Source organism: Thunnus albacares, chromosome 8, assembly GCF_914725855.1.
Source record: "Thunnus albacares chromosome 8, fThuAlb1.1, whole genome shotgun sequence".
NCBI classification, from domain to species: domain Eukaryota; kingdom Metazoa; phylum Chordata; class Actinopteri; order Scombriformes; family Scombridae; genus Thunnus; species Thunnus albacares.
The window spans coordinates 23,315,821-23,334,933 of NC_058113.1; the positions used below are offsets into that span (position 1 = coordinate 23,315,821).

General features: G+C 38.2%; 3 protein-coding genes across 5 annotated transcripts; 1 reads left to right on the forward strand and 2 right to left on the reverse strand.

Moving 5' to 3' along the window:
• Positions 1 to 1,216: 1,216 nt before the first annotated feature.
• Positions 1,217 to 4,119, reverse strand: med18 (mediator of RNA polymerase II transcription, subunit 18 homolog (yeast)). Its single transcript, XM_044360297.1, has 3 exons — positions 3,743 to 4,119; positions 3,481 to 3,567; positions 1,217 to 1,912 (listed from the first exon to the last, which is right to left on the reverse strand). The coding sequence occupies exons 2-3, from the start codon at positions 3,551 to 3,553 to the stop codon at positions 1,356 to 1,358; spliced, it is 630 nt and encodes a 209-aa protein (XP_044216232.1). The 5' UTR covers positions 3,554 to 3,567; positions 3,743 to 4,119; the 3' UTR covers positions 1,217 to 1,355.
• A 1,072-nt stretch (positions 4,120 to 5,191) lies between these two features.
• LOC122988133 lies at positions 5,192 to 9,817 on the reverse strand. Of its 3 annotated transcripts, none has more exons than XM_044360294.1 (7): positions 7,794 to 9,817; positions 7,354 to 7,650; positions 6,965 to 7,243; positions 6,663 to 6,764; positions 6,463 to 6,579; positions 6,256 to 6,296; positions 5,192 to 6,169 (listed from the first exon to the last, which is right to left on the reverse strand). In XM_044360294.1, the coding sequence occupies exons 1-7, from the start codon at positions 7,855 to 7,857 to the stop codon at positions 6,056 to 6,058; spliced, it is 1,014 nt and encodes a 337-aa protein (XP_044216229.1). In that variant the 5' UTR covers positions 7,858 to 9,817; the 3' UTR covers positions 5,192 to 6,055. The 3 variants fall into 3 exon arrangements, with proteins under 3 accessions (XP_044216229.1, XP_044216228.1, XP_044216230.1); XM_044360293.1 differs by having other exon boundaries at positions 6,663 to 6,887; XM_044360295.1 differs by lacking the exon at positions 7,794 to 9,817 and having other exon boundaries at positions 6,663 to 6,887; positions 7,354 to 7,703.
• A 147-nt stretch (positions 9,818 to 9,964) lies between these two features.
• Positions 9,965 to 18,862, forward strand: LOC122988131 (cytochrome P450 4B1). Its single transcript, XM_044360292.1, has 12 exons — positions 9,965 to 10,251; positions 10,734 to 10,878; positions 11,021 to 11,065; positions 11,158 to 11,285; positions 11,494 to 11,618; positions 11,756 to 11,910; positions 12,080 to 12,186; positions 14,310 to 14,500; positions 14,596 to 14,729; positions 15,365 to 15,429; positions 15,874 to 15,956; positions 18,564 to 18,862. Exons 1-12 carry the CDS (start codon positions 10,060 to 10,062, stop codon positions 18,739 to 18,741), a joined length of 1,548 nt encoding a protein of 515 aa, XP_044216227.1. The 5' UTR covers positions 9,965 to 10,059; the 3' UTR covers positions 18,742 to 18,862.
• Positions 18,863 to 19,113: the final 251 nt, after the last annotated feature.

Below are 19,113 nucleotides of genomic sequence, written 5' to 3' on the forward strand. Positions count from 1 at the left end.
AACATCAACATGAATGCCAGGACCCAAGGTTTCCCAGCAGTACACTGCCCAGAGCATCACACTGCCTCCGCCAGCTTGCCTTCTTCCAATAGTGCACCTGCTGCACCTCTTCTCCAGGTAAATGACGCACCAGCACCCAGCCGTGCACATGATATAAATAAAACATGATTCATCAGACCAGGCCACCTTCTTCCATCACTCAATGGTCCAGTTCTGATGCTCACATGCCCATTGAGGCCACTTTTGACAGTGGACAGGAGTCAGAATGGGCACTCGACTGGTCTGCAGCTATGCAGCCCCATATGCAGCAAGCAGCAATGCACTTTGTGTTCTGACACCTATCTACCATAGTTAGCATTAACTTTTTCAACAACTTGTGCTACAGTAGCTCTTCTGTGGGATTAGACCAAACAGGCAAGCCTTTGCGCTTTGGGCACCCATGACCCTATCGCCAGCTCACTGGTTGTCCTTCCTTCTGGTAGGTACTGACCACTGCATACCAGGAACAACCCACAAGACCTGCCGTTTTGGAGATGCTCTGACTAAGTCGTCTAGCCATCACAATTTGGCCCTTGTCAGAGTCGCTCAGATCATTACACTTGCCCATTTTTCCTGCTTCCAACACATCAGCTTCAAGAACTGACTGTTCAAATGCTGCCTAACATATCCTACCCTTTGACAGGTGCCATTGTAACAAGATAAACAATGTCATTCACTTTACCTTTCAGTGATTTTAATGTTGTGGCTGATTGGTGTAGAGGAAAACAAATCAATGTAATCTATCAAAAAATAATCAAAGAACATATTCAAGAACTTAATTTTAAACTTAAATCAATTAAAGAACTTTAAATTCCAAGAGCCACTGCAAAAATGTGTTGTAAAACCTATTAATATTAATATGACAAGTGATAATCTAGTATAGATCTTTTTTTTTTTTTGCCAACACATTTGTATAAAGGGGTTATTCTTTTAGTGCTTTTCACCCAATGCAAGCACTGGTTTTAACATGGGAAAACCCTTAAGACTACATACTGCAATTGTGAAAACTTAAATATACCAGGTATATGTTGAACCATTACTATATGGTTTAAATTTATGAGAGTAATAAGCATCTTATGTCAAAACTTCTATCAACTGGATTTAGTGGAAAGTAATGGAATGAAGTGATACCTTACAGTCATTGTAGAGAGCTCAGAAAACAAACTGACAAGGCGTGTAACTCTTAAGTCAAAGTTGTTCTGTATTTCATTTTAGATAACACGAGAATATTGTAAAAAAACAAAAATACAAAACAAACAAGAGATCTAATGTGTCCATGGTAGCCAGAGGGAACTTCACCCTCTGAATTATGTCATTCAATGTCTCTGTTTGCTGGGGTCAATCTTCTCCAGGTGAACCAGGGGTTTGAGTTGCTCAGCAAAGCTACGCATATCCTCTGACACAGTGTCCTGGCCAGCGGGAGCCAACACACTCAGCTCCACTAAGTATGAAAGAGATAGACGTTCTGTGTTGTCCGTGTTCCCTGGTACCAGGATACGAGACAGTTTGGTAACCACAATTTTCATTGCACCTTTGCGGAATATATGTCCATTGGCAACAAACTCGTGGTCCATGCGGAAGCCCATCTCATTGAGGAACTCTGGCAGGCTGTGAGAGGCAGCCACGTCAACACAGTTGCGCACCAGGGCGTGGCGGCTCTTGTCTCCCACTTCAGGTTGGCCGAGGTAGCGTAGATGCCATGGAGCCGTGGGGTGGGAGAGGGAGCGGCGGGCACGCAGAATGAAAGGGTTGCCTTGTTGACCTTTCAGAAGATAAACCAGTTCATGATCTGTAAAGGTCTCAGGTTCCATGTTGTCACACAGACCTCGAAGTCGATGCAAGAGACTTTCCAGGGCCTGGTCTAACACACTGCCTGAAGTGATAAAGGGTAGAGAAACAGCCGCATAAATATAAACAATGTGGTGAGATGACTGCACAGTATATTTTATTTATTATTCCACAATAAGAACTGCTACATTACAAACACTGAGATTCCTTTAGTAAGGAAGATTAGACAGAAGGGAAACAGATATTTGTCACAAACATGGCAGATGTTCTTCTGGTTTGTCTGTTACGGTAAACGATCAGTTCTCACCAGTGCCAGCGCTAGGAAGTTAACAGTCTGTTGCCTCTGACTGTCTGTCAGTTTGTGCTGAAACTGTTATAAAGTGGTTCAACATTGTGGTCAGGCTGTAGTTTGAGGTGTTGTTGAATTTTACCACTTTATACTGGCTTTCAAACATTTCATCCACCCCATTCACATCATGAGTGTAGACTATTCAGAAGATTTTTAGAGTGACATGTTGGACGGCGCATCATCAAAATGCTAAGTGAGGCAATATCTTTTAAAAGTATGGCTTTCATTCCTCCAAAAGACTTCTAGAGACTTAGCCTATACAGTATGACTGAAGTTGCTCTGGCAGCTTATGGTGTCCCAACACCTTATTAAAGGATAGGTTAAAAAATTTCCAAGTCTGTCTAAACAGTCAGATACCCAGATGAACACTGAAAGAGGTTTTGCTTGCTGTAATCATTCCTTATGCACATACTGGCTATTAAAAGATCCCCTTCAAAAGCACTTTCAATGTAAGTGATGGGGGCCAAAATCCAACACAGTCATTTTGTGCAAAAATGCATTTGGAAGTTTATCTGAAGCTTATATGAGACTTAAGCAGTCTGAGTTAGTCATATCAAGTGGATATCTGCCACATTTACAGTCTTTTTAGCATCAAATTCCGTCTTGGTGTTTCCTCAGACAGTGTTTCCCTGTTGAGCTGTGGTGAAGTATAGTAACAAAAAGAGGGACTTTGGCACTAAAGAGACTGTAACGATGAAAGAGATATACTTCATTTGACTCATTTGGACAGTTGACACTTCATTTTAGGTTAAGATAAACTTTAAAATACATTTTGCACAGAAGGAGGCTTGTGGACTTTGTCCCACATCACTTACATTGTAAATACAGTATGAAGGGATCTTCTCATGGCCAGGATGTTCATTAGGGCACCTGACTATTGTTTTATCACAGACTTGAAAAACTGTGCACCCCTCCTTTAAAGCACTTTTTGTTGTTTTTTTTTCTATAACTTGTCACCAATCTCTATACATAACATGGGACTATTCTCAATGGGAACACCATATTTTGCCATTTGCCTACTTTATGCATTATGACGATACAGAACATTGTGTACCTCAAAACATATAAATAAGAAATAATGATTTTGGATGTATGCTTACAGCATCTTCAACAGCATACGTGTGCTGTTGAAGTTGTTGAAATCTTAGATATCACATCACTCATTGCACCACCAGCATTGTAAATATTGTTCCTATAGCATGCACTACGCAGCTGTACAGGCCATAATACTCTGAGGTAGTTCATGGCTTATTGAGATGTTCTATCTTCTGTCCTCAGCTGTCGATATTTGTGACGTAGCTCACCTTGCAACAGGTACTCCATCATATTGATTGTTCCCCCGGTGACAGGCATCACAGTAACAGGAGGAGCCTCCATCTCTGTCTTTGAATCTGGTGGGGAGGAAAACATAATTATACTAGTGGCGTGCATGAACCGTGAACATTTGACTGTATGCTTGTCAACTTCAGTTACAGTTGGTAACGTTAGCTAAATAAAGTCGGATAGCTGTAGGCTAGTCGTGGCTAACTGGCTAGCAACAGTGGTTAGCATAAGTCCCTGCGTTACCTGAGAAAACCACGTAGCACAAAAGGCAGCTGTTCACTTGCTGAGGAAAACCAGGTAAATGTTGTTGTGCTCGTCTTCGGTGGAGCCTCCACAGTAAAGGACCGATGATCAAGCAGGCCTCACTAGTCTGTTCAATCAATACATGGCTAGTAACGTTAGCTTCTCAGCTAACTAGCAGCTAGCTATCATCGGTTAGCCGAAATGTAAGGTGCGTTACTCAAATTGCCGTGCTAAGCGTTTCAGTTTGTGATAGAGAGGCGATTCACAACGAAATACAACCGAACAGCCCGGTTAGTAGTCAGAGTAAGGATGTGAATGAGGGTTTTCCTCTTCTTCTTCTTTGAGGTTCAACGGCAGCTGGCTTCCATAGTGTTGCATTACTGCCATCTTGTGGATTTAGGTAACTATTACAGTTTCCGGATTGTCACATTTTCCATCAATCGTGTTCTCATCAGGAATCTGATCAAGCATCCTCCGCTCTGTCCACTAACACCACCCTCCAGTATGTTCTTCAATCCTGCTCCTCTTAGCCCTAATCTTTTCACTTCCTCCATCATCTTTCTCCCTGATATATATTATTATTGCAGCTGATGATCACATGTTCCACAGTTTCTGGTAATTGATAGTTGTTCACAAATACCCGTTGGATGCTTCCCTGCAGTATTAAGTGTGCTGTATAGATTGCTGTGTCCTGTTCTTAATCTAGTTATTATTACTTCCTCTTTTCTGTTTCCTCCCCTGTTTCTCACACTACCTGCTCTGTTGCCACACTATTGACATTTTTCTACACAATGCCCTTTCCCTCTGATTTTGAGAGTTTAATATGGATGTCTATGTTTCCTTTTCTAACTGCTTGTTTGGCTAGTTTGTCCACTCTTTCGTTACCCAGATTGCCTATGAGAGCATGAAACCCAAATGAATGTGACCTCATTGCATGTTTTATTAATCTTGAATGTATTGCAATTATTTTGAATAGTAAGTCCTGGCAATTACTGGACACATCTGACATAATACTGCACAGCACAGAGACCAAATCACTACAGATTAGGACTTTGTTGGTCTGTTTTGTTCAATCTATTAAAAAAACCAATGAAGCCTTTCTCTTCCTCTGGCTTGATTCATAGAGTTTGGCAGTCAGCTTTGAGGCACATTACACAAACAGTAACAGTGAAATAACACCACAGTTTAAAAGAAATATCTCATTCAGAGTAGAGATCCTGCATACAAGAGTTTCCTCAAGTAGCTGGCTAAATGTATAGAAGTACATCACTAAAATGTACTTAACTATTAAAAGTTGTTATTATGTAACTGGATTATCATTAACAATGCATTTGCATGTGAGCAATGGTGGAAGAATTCAGATTAGGTTATTTTCAAAATAATAATAATAAAAGTATTCATTCCACACTAAAAAATAAATGATTCCCATTACAAGTAAAAGTGCTGAATTCAAAATCTTACTTAAGTAAAAATGCATAAATACTCTTCGTACTGTTAAACTGATATTTAAACTTAAACTTGTATATTATTTTCTTTATTTTTGTTGCATACTGATCAACATGCAAGCAAGGTCAAGATGGGGCTGGTTTTAACTACTTCATATACTCTTGCATTGTTAAATCTATAAGAACAATCTTATTTTATAAGCTACTTATATGTTTTGTATGTAAAATCTGAATCTGCAAAATGATTTTAACTCCACTTCATCAAGTAAATGTATTGGTATAAAAGTATAGCCTAATATTTCCTTATAAAATTTAGTGGAGTAGAAGTATATAGTAACATAAAGTGGAAATATTTAAGTAAAGCACCTCAAAAAGTACATAGTTACTTTCCACCACTGTGCATAAGCAGCATTTTAATGTTGTAGTTGGTTTAGGTGCAGCTAATTCTAACTTTTTACACACAGTTGAGTAGTTAAAACTATGTTTGATCTGCAAAATAACTAGTAACCAGCTGTCAAATAAACGTAGTGGAGTAAAAAGTACATTTCCCCCTGAAATGTAGTTCAAATAGAAAATAGGCCAGCATTGCAAAGACTCAAAGTGCAAGAACCCCAAAAATGTCAGAAAAAAAATCAAAAGGATGTTCCCATGCTTGAAAGGGTAAAGAAAAAGTGGCTGCTGCTTGCACACTTATGGGTCACTTCATTAAGAAACTTCCTAATCAAAAACAACCAAATATTTCAAACTTTACCTTCAGATCCACATGGGTGACATCACAAACTTTTTTTTTTTTTTTTTTTTTTTTTACATGAAACACAGGTTATTCTTAGAGTGATCAACTACTTAATCATATGGCAGGACCTTTTCTTTACACATTTATTTCACTATACACACAATCACTGTAAGTCATTTGATTGTTTGCTGTCTTTGCAGGTCTTCTGATGACAATTGATGAATAAACCACTGAAGTCTCCTCTTGCACCTGTAATCACAGGTAACAAATTATATTACCTAAAAGAAACAACACACGTCAGTTCATTGATGCATGGTAGACTGTCTAACACTTACCCTGTTACCCATGCCACAACCAGGAGAAGAAACAGATAAATCTTTAGAGACATAGAAAGAGAAAAAGACTCAGCAGGGACACATGAACTTGCATAGCGTGAGCCTCAAAAATCTACCCCTGCTTCTGACACACTTATAAAGAGCAGAAGACCACTGAACAAGCAATAAACAGGAAGTTTCAGTAAGACAAAGAGCTGCATATCCTACCTGCTTGCAATTTTCGTCTGAGGCAGCAAATTAAAAGTGCCACTAAAATAAGACATGCAATGCCTGCTGATGATCCGTAAATAGCTGGCGTCAGATATTCAGGCTCCGTATGAGTACCTGTAAAACCAAAAACATAAGAACTGATATTCCTTTGATTCAGTTCACAAACTCCTTAAAGAGAGATACAGCAAAACACCCACCTGTTGTTTTGTTTGAAGCAATTGATGGCTCATGGGTGCTGTTAACTGTACTGTATCCATCCAACATTTGCTTTGCATTGCAATTTAAAAACCCGTTTGGATCTACAAGCACAGATATAGTCACTGTGCCTGTCTTCACATTTGATGTGCTGTTTGGTTTGATGTCTTTGAATTCCATGTCACACATTACAACGCAAGAAACAGATGAATCCTCACTGTGCTGGACTGTTATGTCGCAAAAAAACAATTGTAAGTTAAACTGTTTAATATTGACATTAGATATGTGTGTGTTGTTTTCTCACCTGTGATTACACACAAGTTGATAGTAAGTAGCTTCTGTGTGTGTCCATCACATTTACTCGTCCAGCAGGTATATTTCCCAGCTTCTGCTCTTTTGACATTTACAATGTGTATAGTCTTGTTTGAAGTCACAAATTCTGTCTCCAGTCCTTGTAATGAGTTCTTGAGATTGGTTGTGTTGTTTGCTTTAAAAGTCCATTTTTTAACTTCACCTGGACATTCATGCATAAAACTGCTGCCTGCAGTAACGTAGAATGTCTTATAAGTTTCATTAATGATTTCTGAAGAAGAAAAAAAAAGATATTCTTTATTTGAATAGATGATGGGCAGATTGGTACTTTAATTATTCAGTTTTAAGAGAACTAATCATAACTATAACAATAATTCTGACCTTTCTCCACACTGACGACTGTATACTTGCAGCTGTCATTACGAACACAACAGTACAGGCCTTGATTATCCTCTGTAATAGAATTAATGACCAAGGAACCGTTGGCTGCAACAGTCATTTTGCCCCGAATGCTCTGATGTTGGAGTGGTACTCCTCCCTTTCCTTTAGAAAATATGTGGATTTCTTTACCATTTTCATCTTTCTTGTAAAACCATTTGGATAAGTTTGAATCACCTCTCTTATGTTGACAAGGTATCAAAGCTGAACATCCCAGCGAGAACCGAAGGTGATGTGTGTCTGTTAAAACATCAGTTTCTGTTATACACCAATAGTAGCTTGAAAAATGAAAACTATGAATAAGTATTCACAGACAACAGCAACCTTCTCAAAATTGTATTTTAAAATACATAATAATATCAATGATTTAGTCAGTTACTTACTTTTTCCTGGGGTAAAAGCGGCTGAGTTACAAATAATCAGGAGAAAAATAAATCCTTTTTGCATCGTGGTAGTGACAGTTTTATCACTGAAGATATAAAGACAAAACTGAAACTGGTAGACACGTCCCCTCCGTTGATACGCTATATCTGATCATCAGAGCAAAGATCAGAGACTCTGTATCACATCAGAAGGTTTTAGATAAAGTGTAACAACTAAATTTTTGTTACATCGTCGGAAGTGGTCTAACAGCCAATGCAGAGGAAACTTAGCGTGGCTTTCACCCCCGCTCTTTTTCTGATGGTGTGACTTCACTTCACTTATAGCTTTAGTATAGGTGATACACTGTACTTGCAGCTGTTTGTAAAAAGTCTAAATCTACTCCCTGAAGTTTATACATCTATGAGATAATAAGTACATTATGTGAGTTAAAAAAAAAAGGAATGAATTCCTCATCTGCCAAGCTTAAACTGGAATTTCTAAAAGATAGGTTGATAAGATTGATACAGAGAGTGCCAACGAGCACAATGTGTGGAAAGTTCAACAATGGAAAAATTTATATGACACGAAGAATATGAATCAGACGTGACTCACATTCGACTACTGGAGCTTTGGGCTTTTGTCAACTATAATGTGCAAGTGTGTGACTGTAACTGTAAAAGTCAGTGTGTGATGCTGTGAGATTTTGCACTTAGTTATGTTTTCATTTTTGTTTTTTTAATCTCAGAGAGATTTAGACATATTCATGCCTACAGGCAGTTTTTCAGTCTTCAGTTTGTGGAAGTAAACTGTAGCATGTGGCTGAAACTTGTGAAAATACAGGAATGACACATAAACTCTGCAGAAAGTACCAGGGTCTTCTTTTTGTCAGTGCTTAGATGACTAAATATTGTTTACTTTTGTCCCTTCAATTGCTAGTAGGACTAACTGGAAGTAGAAGAAGTGTATAGCCTATTACAGTGAAAAGTGTAACTACAAAACTGGACAAACTAGGGTACATTAAAAGCACAAAATGTAAGATTTGGCCACCTGCTCCGAACAAATAGCCCAAATAAAATTAACAAATATTTTTAAATGTATTTATTTATTCATTTTTATATTTAAACTGAATTTCTGACCAAATCCTACATAGTGCATCTGTAAACAAATCTATTATAATTATATTTTGTACAATATTGGCCATTGATTTGTTTAAAATATGATTAAACTTTATTGATTCCACACAAGGAAATTAATAGCCTACTCTGTATATGAGCACACATTATTTTCACCTTTCACACAGATTTCATATTATGTAATTATGTTTCTGCTGTTGGGTGTCTCTCCTATTTAGGTGATGCTTTCCAATACATAAATAAATAAATATATATATTCCTGTGAGGGCTGAGCCAAATTTTCAACTCTGTCAGCTCTTAAAATCCCCTAAAATATCTGCTGATGGAATATGATAATACATAAATTGTACTTTTTTAAAATATGCTGTATGTTTCTTATTTATTTTTATTTTATTAGTTAAAAACTGTTAATTACATATATCCTAAAAGGCTAAAATCATTATTATGATTGAATAGCTCTTCATAGTCTGTTGTTAGTAAGGATTTCATACTCCATACTCCACATCTTGGCAACTTGGTCATCATTAAGAAAGATATACTAACTTGCAATAATATGTATACATATCATTCATTACTATATATTTGAGCAGGCTGTATATACTGAACATAGACACCTTTTTTAACCATTCAAAATTTATTTCAGTACTCCTTTGCACTATTTGAATTTTGTTTACAGAAACAGTTTTAGCTGTATATAGATATTATATGTTGTTTTCCACTTGTTGATTCTATATTTATCTATTTTTTCACCCACTTGCTTGTACATAATAGTGATATGTTTATGTTGTGTATCTTTCTGGAGATAATAGTTGTGTGTAAGCACATTGAGAGCCACTAAACCGGATTCAAATTCCTTGTATGCGTAAACATACTTGGCCAAAAAAGCTGATTCTGACTCTGAACCTCCCCAGTCCTACATAGCCGTCCGTTAGACGATCGTTTGGTAAAGTCAAAAATCCGATATTTCCGTCAACACGTGAAGTCATCATTTTGATAGACAGTCCCGGTGCAGATTCTCCACCCATCAGGTTGCCAGCGATGATTATGTCATACCCCACTAACTTATTTGTGCGTTTGTCTCGCGCTTCAGTGCTCATCATCTAGTGCAACACTTCCCGTCGTTTCTCTCCCGCGAGACACAGGCAGCATCGGAATGGTGTTCGCTGAAGAGCTCGTGACATTTCAGTGGGGCTGGCCTCACATGCATCACTTGTTTGCCCTGCTTTGTCTTGTCGCCGTTGTCTACAAATTAAGCATCGCGTTTGTCAAAAGGAGGGATGTGTTTCGACATTTTGAACGTTTTTCAGGACCACCGGGACACTGGCTTTTGGGACATGTTTTGGAGGTAAGCCATGCATGAGTACTCGGTAACGTAGCAACCGCTTTGTGTAACCGTTACATAGTCCGCACAATACTTAGTGTTTGTTAAGCTGCAGTCTACAGTATATGGGCGCTTTGTCGTGCAGTTGAAGTAAATTCGTCATGCAATTTTAAGATACTTTGAGTATTTCCATTTATGAAATTGAAGTTATTTTAAACTCCACTACATTCATCTGACAGTTTCACTTAGTAGATTAATAAAACATGCAATAATCGTACAAGACTTAAAATATGGCAAGACTTGTAAATGACTATTTTTACGTCGTGGTTTTGCTACTTTTTTTTTTTTTTTTTTTATCACTGCCCCTCTTGAGAGACTCGCAGTTGGTAAACATCACGATTTAAGCAAACAGCTCCTCCATGCCATTAATCAGTTACAAAGCATGCATGCAGGCTGCAGGGTTGATAGGTTTAGTAAAGTTGACACTGTTGTAATTTCCCTTTCAGTTTAAAGAAGATGGGACCGACTTGGATAAGATAGTAAAATGGGGACAGGAGTACCCTTATGCCTACCCACTGAGGTTTGGTCCATTAGTTTGTTTCCTCAACATTCACCATCCAGATTATGTGAAAACAGTACTGGCATCAACAGGTGTGTTTGAGCAATTGTTTTTATCTTCACTGTTACACCTTAAAATCAGTGTAACACATTCAGTGCTTCATAAAATGTCATTGGGTTTCATTTTTACAAAAGTCAACATAAGGCTATTTTCTATTTGTTTGTTACCTGACAGAGCCAAAAGATGATTTCGCGTATAAGTTTATTGAACCTTGGATTGGTAAGACATATTTTGCCTTTCACCTGCAACATCTGCATGGCTTATTATGATGTTGCTTTTCATGCACAATCACTGTCTGTTTCTGTCTTCAGGGGAAGGTTTACTGGTGTCAAAAGGTCAGAAGTGGTTTCGCCACAGAAGGCTATTGACCCCAGGCTTCCATTATGATGTTTTGAAGCCCTACGTAAAACTGATGTCAGATTCTGCTAAAACTATGTTGGTATGTAAATGACAGTTTATATGTGTTTAAATCACAATTCATAATAGGTAACTACAAAATAAAATGGTGAAGTAGTGATAAAAACATTTAGGCTGATACTTTCCACATGATATATTTGTGTCAGAGTTGGCTGAGCTAATGAGTGTGTTGTGTTGAGATTTTTCCATCTCCTGCAGAGAGGTCACATCTGCTCTCTTATTGTTGCCAGGACAAATGGGAAAGTTATGCGAACACCAGCAACTCCTTTGAATTGTTTGAACACGTGAGCCTCATGACACTGGACAGCATCTTGAAATGTGCATTCAGCTACAACAGCAACTGTCAAACCGAGAGGTTAGTTTATGCAAACCTTCTTCCCACCATTCACAATTTCATGCTTACTGTATGTTTTCAGTTTCTGCGTCTTCTGTCTTAATTGTAAGTGGAAGAAATGTCATGTTTAATGGTGAAATGTTACATTGTCATTGCAGTGGAACAAATGCATATATCAAAGCAGTGTATGAGCTCAGTGATCTGATTAATCTGAGGTTCAGGACATTTCCATACCACAACGACCTAATTTTCTACCTCAGCCCACATGGCTTCAGATACAGGAAAGCATGCAGGGTGGCTCACAGTCATACAGGTAAAACAATCTGAACAACTGCCAAAATGTCAATAGTGCTTGATTTGATCAATTTGCCTTATCGTGTGCCCATACACTGAGCTTTCACTATAAATGGTTGATATTTTACACATTGCTATATTTCAAGAGTTAGTCTGCAAATACTCATCCATTATCTTGTCTGTTGAAGAGGAAGTCATAAGAAAGAGAAAAGAAGCTCTAAAGGCAGAGAAGGAGCTGGACCGCATACAGGCCAAGAGAAACCTGGACTTCCTGGACATACTTCTCTTTGCAAGAGTATGTTATGTGATGTCCACTCCAACCCACTGATTTCACAAAATTACACATTCTGATATTCGGTCAATGTAATGACACTGGTACCAAACTGGTATACAAACCTCTAAGTGAGTAAATTGTACATGTATGAACTATCAAAACAAGAAGTTACAAAAAGCTTTAGAAAAAGTAATTTTAAAATGATTAATGAGAATAACTATTTAAAAAACATTTAGCAAAAACAGCCCTAAAGTAGCAGACAGTCCAAAACAAACAGCAAACAAATATACGGCCAACCTTAAAATGACCTTAAAATGCTGTGTACCTTACACAGCATTTTAAGGTCAAGGTAATTGGTTATTGTCCTCTAAAGGGTAAAAGTTTGATGTGCAGTCAGGGTTTAAAACACCACACTAACTGATAGGGACAACCACTCAAAATGTAGAGTAATAGAAAATGACAAACTAGACTAGAGACAATAAAAACAATGAGATAGATAAAGAATTAAGTACAATGATCTGAAAAACCTGAGATCATATTAGAGATTCGGTAGCATAAAGTGCAAATAACATGCAAGTGGCAAAAGCAAGCAGAGAGGGCTGCAAAGTATTATTGTGCATAAGCTATCCGATGCTCAGCATATCAATGACCACTGACACAAAGGCAACATTCAGGTTTTTGTCCTCTTACAAGGTACTCTTGAGCAGCGGCTTGAAGGCAAAAACTCCAGTTCTTAGGAGAGTGTTGGCCTTCTGCAAGTTTCTGCTTGCTGTAAACATTCCTGAGTTGGGCCTAATTCGCCATAACTTTGTATATAAGCTTGGACATGTTAAGGTTTTCATACTGAACAACAAGACAAAAAGATAAAACTGTTTCTGTAAAATGTCTGTTAAACAGGGTAAACATAACAGGACAAATATTAAAAAGCATATACACAGAAAGCAATAAATAAACAGAAAGCCAAACAGTAAGGCCAAAACAAAACAAAAGCAAGACAAAATTGGGATAAAGTTAAGACAAGACAAAAGACACCAAAAACACAGTAGAGAGAGGACAAAAAGACAATGAAAGATGAAAAGACGGTAAAAAGACAACATCACACAAAAGCAAGTCTATAAAAATGGGTTTTAAGAAGTGATTTAAAAGAACTGATTCTGTCACTGATTCTGCGAGTCTTATCTCCTCAGGCAGGTTGTTCCAAAGCTGAGGGGCCCTGATGGCAAAAGCAAAGTCACCTTTAGATTTAAGCCTCCACTTCAGAACAGCCAGAAGGCCCCACCTGAGGATCTAAGGCTGCTCATATGGGGTCAACATATCTGTTATGTAGCTTGGAGCCAGATCCAAATGTGCTTTAAAAGTGATCAGTAAAATCTTAAAGCCAGGATTGTGGTGATGTGATGTTGTCTGTTAAAACCAGTAAGAAGCCAAGCTGCCGCATTCTGAACTAGTTGGAGGTGAGACTTTTGGTTTATGCCAGAAAGGAGTTACAGTAGTCTAGTCTTGAAACGATAAGTGCATGAATGACTTTTTCTAGGTCACTGTGTTTAAGTATTGTTTTAATTCTGGAGATGGTTTTTAGTTGAAGGAAGCAGGACTGGACAACTTTTTTTTTTTAATCTGTGGTTCAAAGTTTAGATTTGAGTCAATAAGTACTCCCCAAGTTTCTGGCAGCCGGCTTCACAGACAAGGGACCAAATTGTTGTCTTATATCCTCAACTCAGTTTATGTCCTCTCCGCGATCCAAACGTGTTTGGTGTTGACTTGTCAGCTGCCGTTTCGTCCAGTGTTGTTATATCCCAGTTTGGGACGTCCACTTCCCTTGTCACTGCTAACTCCACCCTCTGAGGGAATAGACAGACATGTGTTACCTCCATGACTTCCAATACTCAACACCAGCCAGACTGCTGTATCTTTATTGTATATTTTACTGGCTTTTATCATGGTTTAATAGATAGATAGATAGATTAATACTTTATTTATACCAAAGGGAAATTTTAAAAAAGTGCCTCACAAAAAAGTTAAATATATCACAAATATAGTTGAATGAATATAGTCTATTAGTTGTAATAGTTGTCACAGTAGTAACAAATAATACATTTATTTGTCATTTATTTTTCTATTTTTGTCTTTTATCTTAACATCAGGATGAGAAGCAGCAGGGTCTTTCAGATGACGATATACGAGCAGAAGTGGACACATTCATGTTTGAGGGCCATGACACCACAGCCAGTGGCATCTCCTTCATCCTCTATTGTCTAGCCTGCCACCCAGAACACCAGAAGATATGCAGGGAGGAGATCATTCAAGCCCTGGATGGCAAGGACACTATGGAATGGTTGGCTTACACATTGATAACGTTGCCATATGCAAGTCAGCAGCTGGTTTGTGTGACTTTAAGGCCCTCCACTTTACTGTGTCTGTCTTTTTCAGGGAGGATCTCAGTCAAATTCCATACACCACAATGTGCATAAAAGAATCCCTCCGTCTTTACCCTCCTGTGCCAGGAATGTCCAGAAAAACAACCAAACCCATGACCTTTTTTGATGGAAGGTCTTTGCCGGAAGGTCAGTGGTGTAGTTCTGTCTAATTATAAAAGGAATAAGTGAAGATGTCACAGTTAATGTTTTTGGAAAGTTAAGATAGATAGATAAGAGAGGAAGGTGTTGCATACATAAGAACTTTTACCCTACTAGGAAAAAATATTAACCTCTATCTTCTATTGGTTTTGTTTTTCCATAATGGACTATGGCCTTTGCACAACTTGCAGCACACATTAAACCTTTAACATGCAATTTTCTCCCCTTTGTTTCCACTCAAGTAGCTTTACGCTTGTTAAAATAATCTTATTCCACACTGTCGGTATCATGCTTTATATGTCAAATGGAAACATCAAACGGAAACATTCTTGATGTGCACCGACAAAACTTATCTCTGTTTGAATTTAATTAACTTATGTGGGTTTGAACTAAATTTGGCTGCACAGCATGAGTTTGTAATGACTGATCCACCAGTGTACAGATGCTTGTTAAGGGATAGCCAGAGCTTTATCATACAGTATGAGTGATACTGAGAGTCACCACGTAATATACAGTATAGTAGTTAAGTCTATTTGCACTCATTCCCTTTTTATGTATACCAAACAGAGTCTACAGTACCAGCACAAGCCTACATCAAAATCTTATTTTCTTTTTTTCCCTAGGTTGTTTTGTCGGAACAAGTGTGTATGGGATTCACAGGAATGCAGCTGTCTGGGAAAACCCTGATGTAAGTGAAGGTTTATTAGCTGGTGGTAGAGTGGAGCGTGTCACTACAGGGTGCTGATTTCATTCTGAGTAAATGAGTGTACACTCACTACATGGTGGACATAACAACACAATATTACAATTGATAACAAACCAGAGTTCTGCATCAATATGAAATGTGTCAAATAATGGAAGTGACATTGTTGACGATTAATTATGTCTCTTATAAGACTGGGCACCATTGGTGTATATATATATATATATATATATATATATATATATATATATATATATATATATTTACATATATATAACGTGTGTGTGTGCTTGAATGAGCATGGACTTACTCAATTCTCCTTGGACAAATGAAGTATATAGAAACTGTCTGATTGTCTAGGTGCTTTACAACACAGAAACCTGCAGGATAATAACAACACACTGTTTTTTCCATCTTGTGTCACCATAGATCTTTGACCCACTTCGTTTCCTACCAGAGAATTCTTCCAGAAGGTCACCACATGCGTTTGTGCCGTTCTCTGCTGGGCCAAGGTATGTCCACACCTGATACCGTGTGACTGTCACTCGGAACAAAGCAGGGGTGTTCTCAGTTTACAGTTACTCACTATTACTACTTATTAATCTAACAAAAGTCTACACTTTGTGGACATGTAAGCTAGCACCAGCCCATTTTTACCAACACAATAAAAAAAAAGAAAAGATAGGGTGAACTCAGTGTAACCCATGATCAATCCACTTATTAATATACATTATATGAGTCTGTACAGTGAATACTTTTGAGTTTTGGTTTGTTTGTTTGTTTTTCTAATATTCAACCTACATCAGAACCAGACCTAATATTGGATTTAGGATTTTAGTAAGCAAGTTTTAGTCAGTTCAAAATGGTGATTGTGTCTTGAATCAGCTTGTTAATATGTTCAGTCTTGTAGTTGACAGTCATTGATGCTACTGTGCAAACACATTAAGACTAAGATGGATTTGTGTAATAAAATTACTCCTAATAATTTTCTATAAAGTTGAATAGTCAATTAAACAGTGTGTTGCGGTTTAAGGACAACATATAAGAAACACCATACAATACTACGGCTGTGTAGGAAATACCAATTTGGTGAAGCTTATTGCTTGTTCACCAGTTGCTCATGTGACAAAAGTCTTTAAAAACTAAGCTTTGAGCTCCTTTTTTCACACGTTTCATTACGGCCCGAGCACTGACAGTGCGAAGGCCCTGTTGTAACTCAAGAAATTTTTCTCCATTATTATTATTTTTCTTCCGAAACAAATGCATTTTTGAGGGCCTAAACGAGCACGAAACGTTGTTCAACTTTGCACATACATCAAAAGTGGCGAAAAATTTGATATTTTATGGGTCTCGCAAAATGGCTTGACAGTGCCCCCTAGAAAATTTGGAAAATTGAGCCCCTCGATACGGATTGTCGTAGAAGAACAAAATTCGGTATGCTTATGTATCATGACCAGACGCACCAAAAAGTCTCTTGGACACATACCCTAAGTCCAACATGAAGTCGGCCATTTTGGATCAAATTTTGACGCTGATTTGGTCATTTCCAGCCTGCATACTTTAACGAACTCCTCCTAGAGATTTGACCTCAGCAACTTCAAAATCAGTCAGTATCATCTACAGGCCTTGGAGATGAAAAGTTACCAAAACGGTGAGTTTTCGACATTGCAAAGTGGGCGTGGCCGGGGGGTGAATTTAGCCATGAAAATTGAAACAGCCATAACTCCGGAATACATGACCTTAAAAGATCCAAACCTTTTTTGCTTGAAAAGAGTCCCGCCCTGAACACATCCATGTGTCAATACTGGATCTGAATCATAGCGCCACCTACTAGCAACAGGAAGTAACATGTTTTACGCTTTGACGCCCTGTAGGTAGCATAGTGATTGGATCTACCTCAAATTTACTCAGAATAGTCTCAAGACCTTTGAGTTTGTATATTCTGAAGTTGGTGGTTTTTTGTTGAAAGGTGTTGCCATGATGACGCGGCGAATTTCGATGTCTCGCCATGAAATTTCAAAGCCCTATAACTTGACTCCACATGGTCTGATCTTTTCCAAATTTCATATGCTTGTCAAGAGTCCCGGCCTGAAGACACGTTCAGGTCCATATTTAGTGACAGTCATAGCACCACCTACTGGCAACAGTAAGTATCATGCCTCATTCTTTGTTGTATTACTCCTAGGAAATTTGGCCGATGAACCTGCAATTGACTCAGCTAAGATGTAAGACCTTGGTGATGCTACATTTAGCAGGTCATGACCCATAACCAAACACTTGCCATGGCGACACATCCTTCGCCATGAAATACGATGCTGTTTTTTAGGGAAAAGGGATGGGTGTACAGTCACAAAACTTGGCACACATAGCTGGAGTGACACCAGTTAAAATCCTGGATAGGTCAATTGCATAGGCGTGGCAATATGTCTCAACAGCACGCCCTTGAAAATTTCAAAATTTTAGCCCCGCCTTCCAGATTAACGTAGAAAAATGAAATTCACAAGGCTTATTTATCATGTCAAGACGTACAAAAAAGCCTCTTGGAGCCATATTGTAAGTCCTACAAGAAGTCGGCCATCTTGAAAAAAATGGTCATTTTTCGCGTTTTTTTGGCCATTTCGCATACATGTCTACATACCAATATTCAGACAGTGATGCGAACTGGCTCCATAGCGCCCCCTACAATATTTCAATGCAGCAGCCCCAGCAGCAGGCAGAATAGTGGATTGAGGAAGTGACGTTAATCTCCTCTTGCACTGTCTGAAAACAGCCCAGGTCTGGGGACATCTACGTGCCCGTGACAGAAGCCCTTCACCAGCGCCGCGTCCCGACGTACACAAGCTTGCAGCTTTAATTTGTTTCTGTTATTTTGTTCACCTCCTCTTCATGCAAAAAAGGATGTGTGCAAGTGCAATTCTGATCATGTTGTTACTGACAGTTGGTGTCTTTGATCTCAAAACAACCCTTATTTTTTTGCCTCCGAGTGAAAATGATGAACATCTATGGTCCATCCGCTGCATGTCTCACTCTAATGACATGTTACTGTCCTCTTATGTTATTGCTCAAAAGCATTTCATTTATCATCATATCGGTATTATGTTTTATGTTTTCCTCTTCAGGAACTGCATTGGTCAGAACTTTGCCATGAATGAGATGAAAGCGGTGATAGCCCTGACACTGAAGAGATATCAGCTGATAGAGGACCCCACAAGGAAACCCAAGATAATTCCTAAACTGGTGCTTCGCTCACTCAATGGCATCTACATCAAGATCATACCTGTAGACCCTCAAATGTAAAGGGAAGTACTGGAAGCCTTATAATTTAGTAAGTCTGTGCACTGACATAGAGTCTAACAGATGATGATGAAGTGCAGTATTTTAGTAATGTGAATGTAGTAAAGTAAGTTTTTGTGGGAAATTATTTGCTGAAAAAAGAAGCCATTTTATTTTAACACAACAATGTTTTTATCAGACATTTTTCGCACTTTCTTTGTGAAATAGGAATACGACCTGTATTGTGGATGGATATTTACACCAAATTAGTTTATAATAAATATGAAAAGTTTGAAAAATAACATTTTCCTTTCTTTGTTTGTAAATGCATTATCTAAGATAATATATTTTGTACAGAACATGTACACAAATATACATGAAAATAAAGGATTAGTT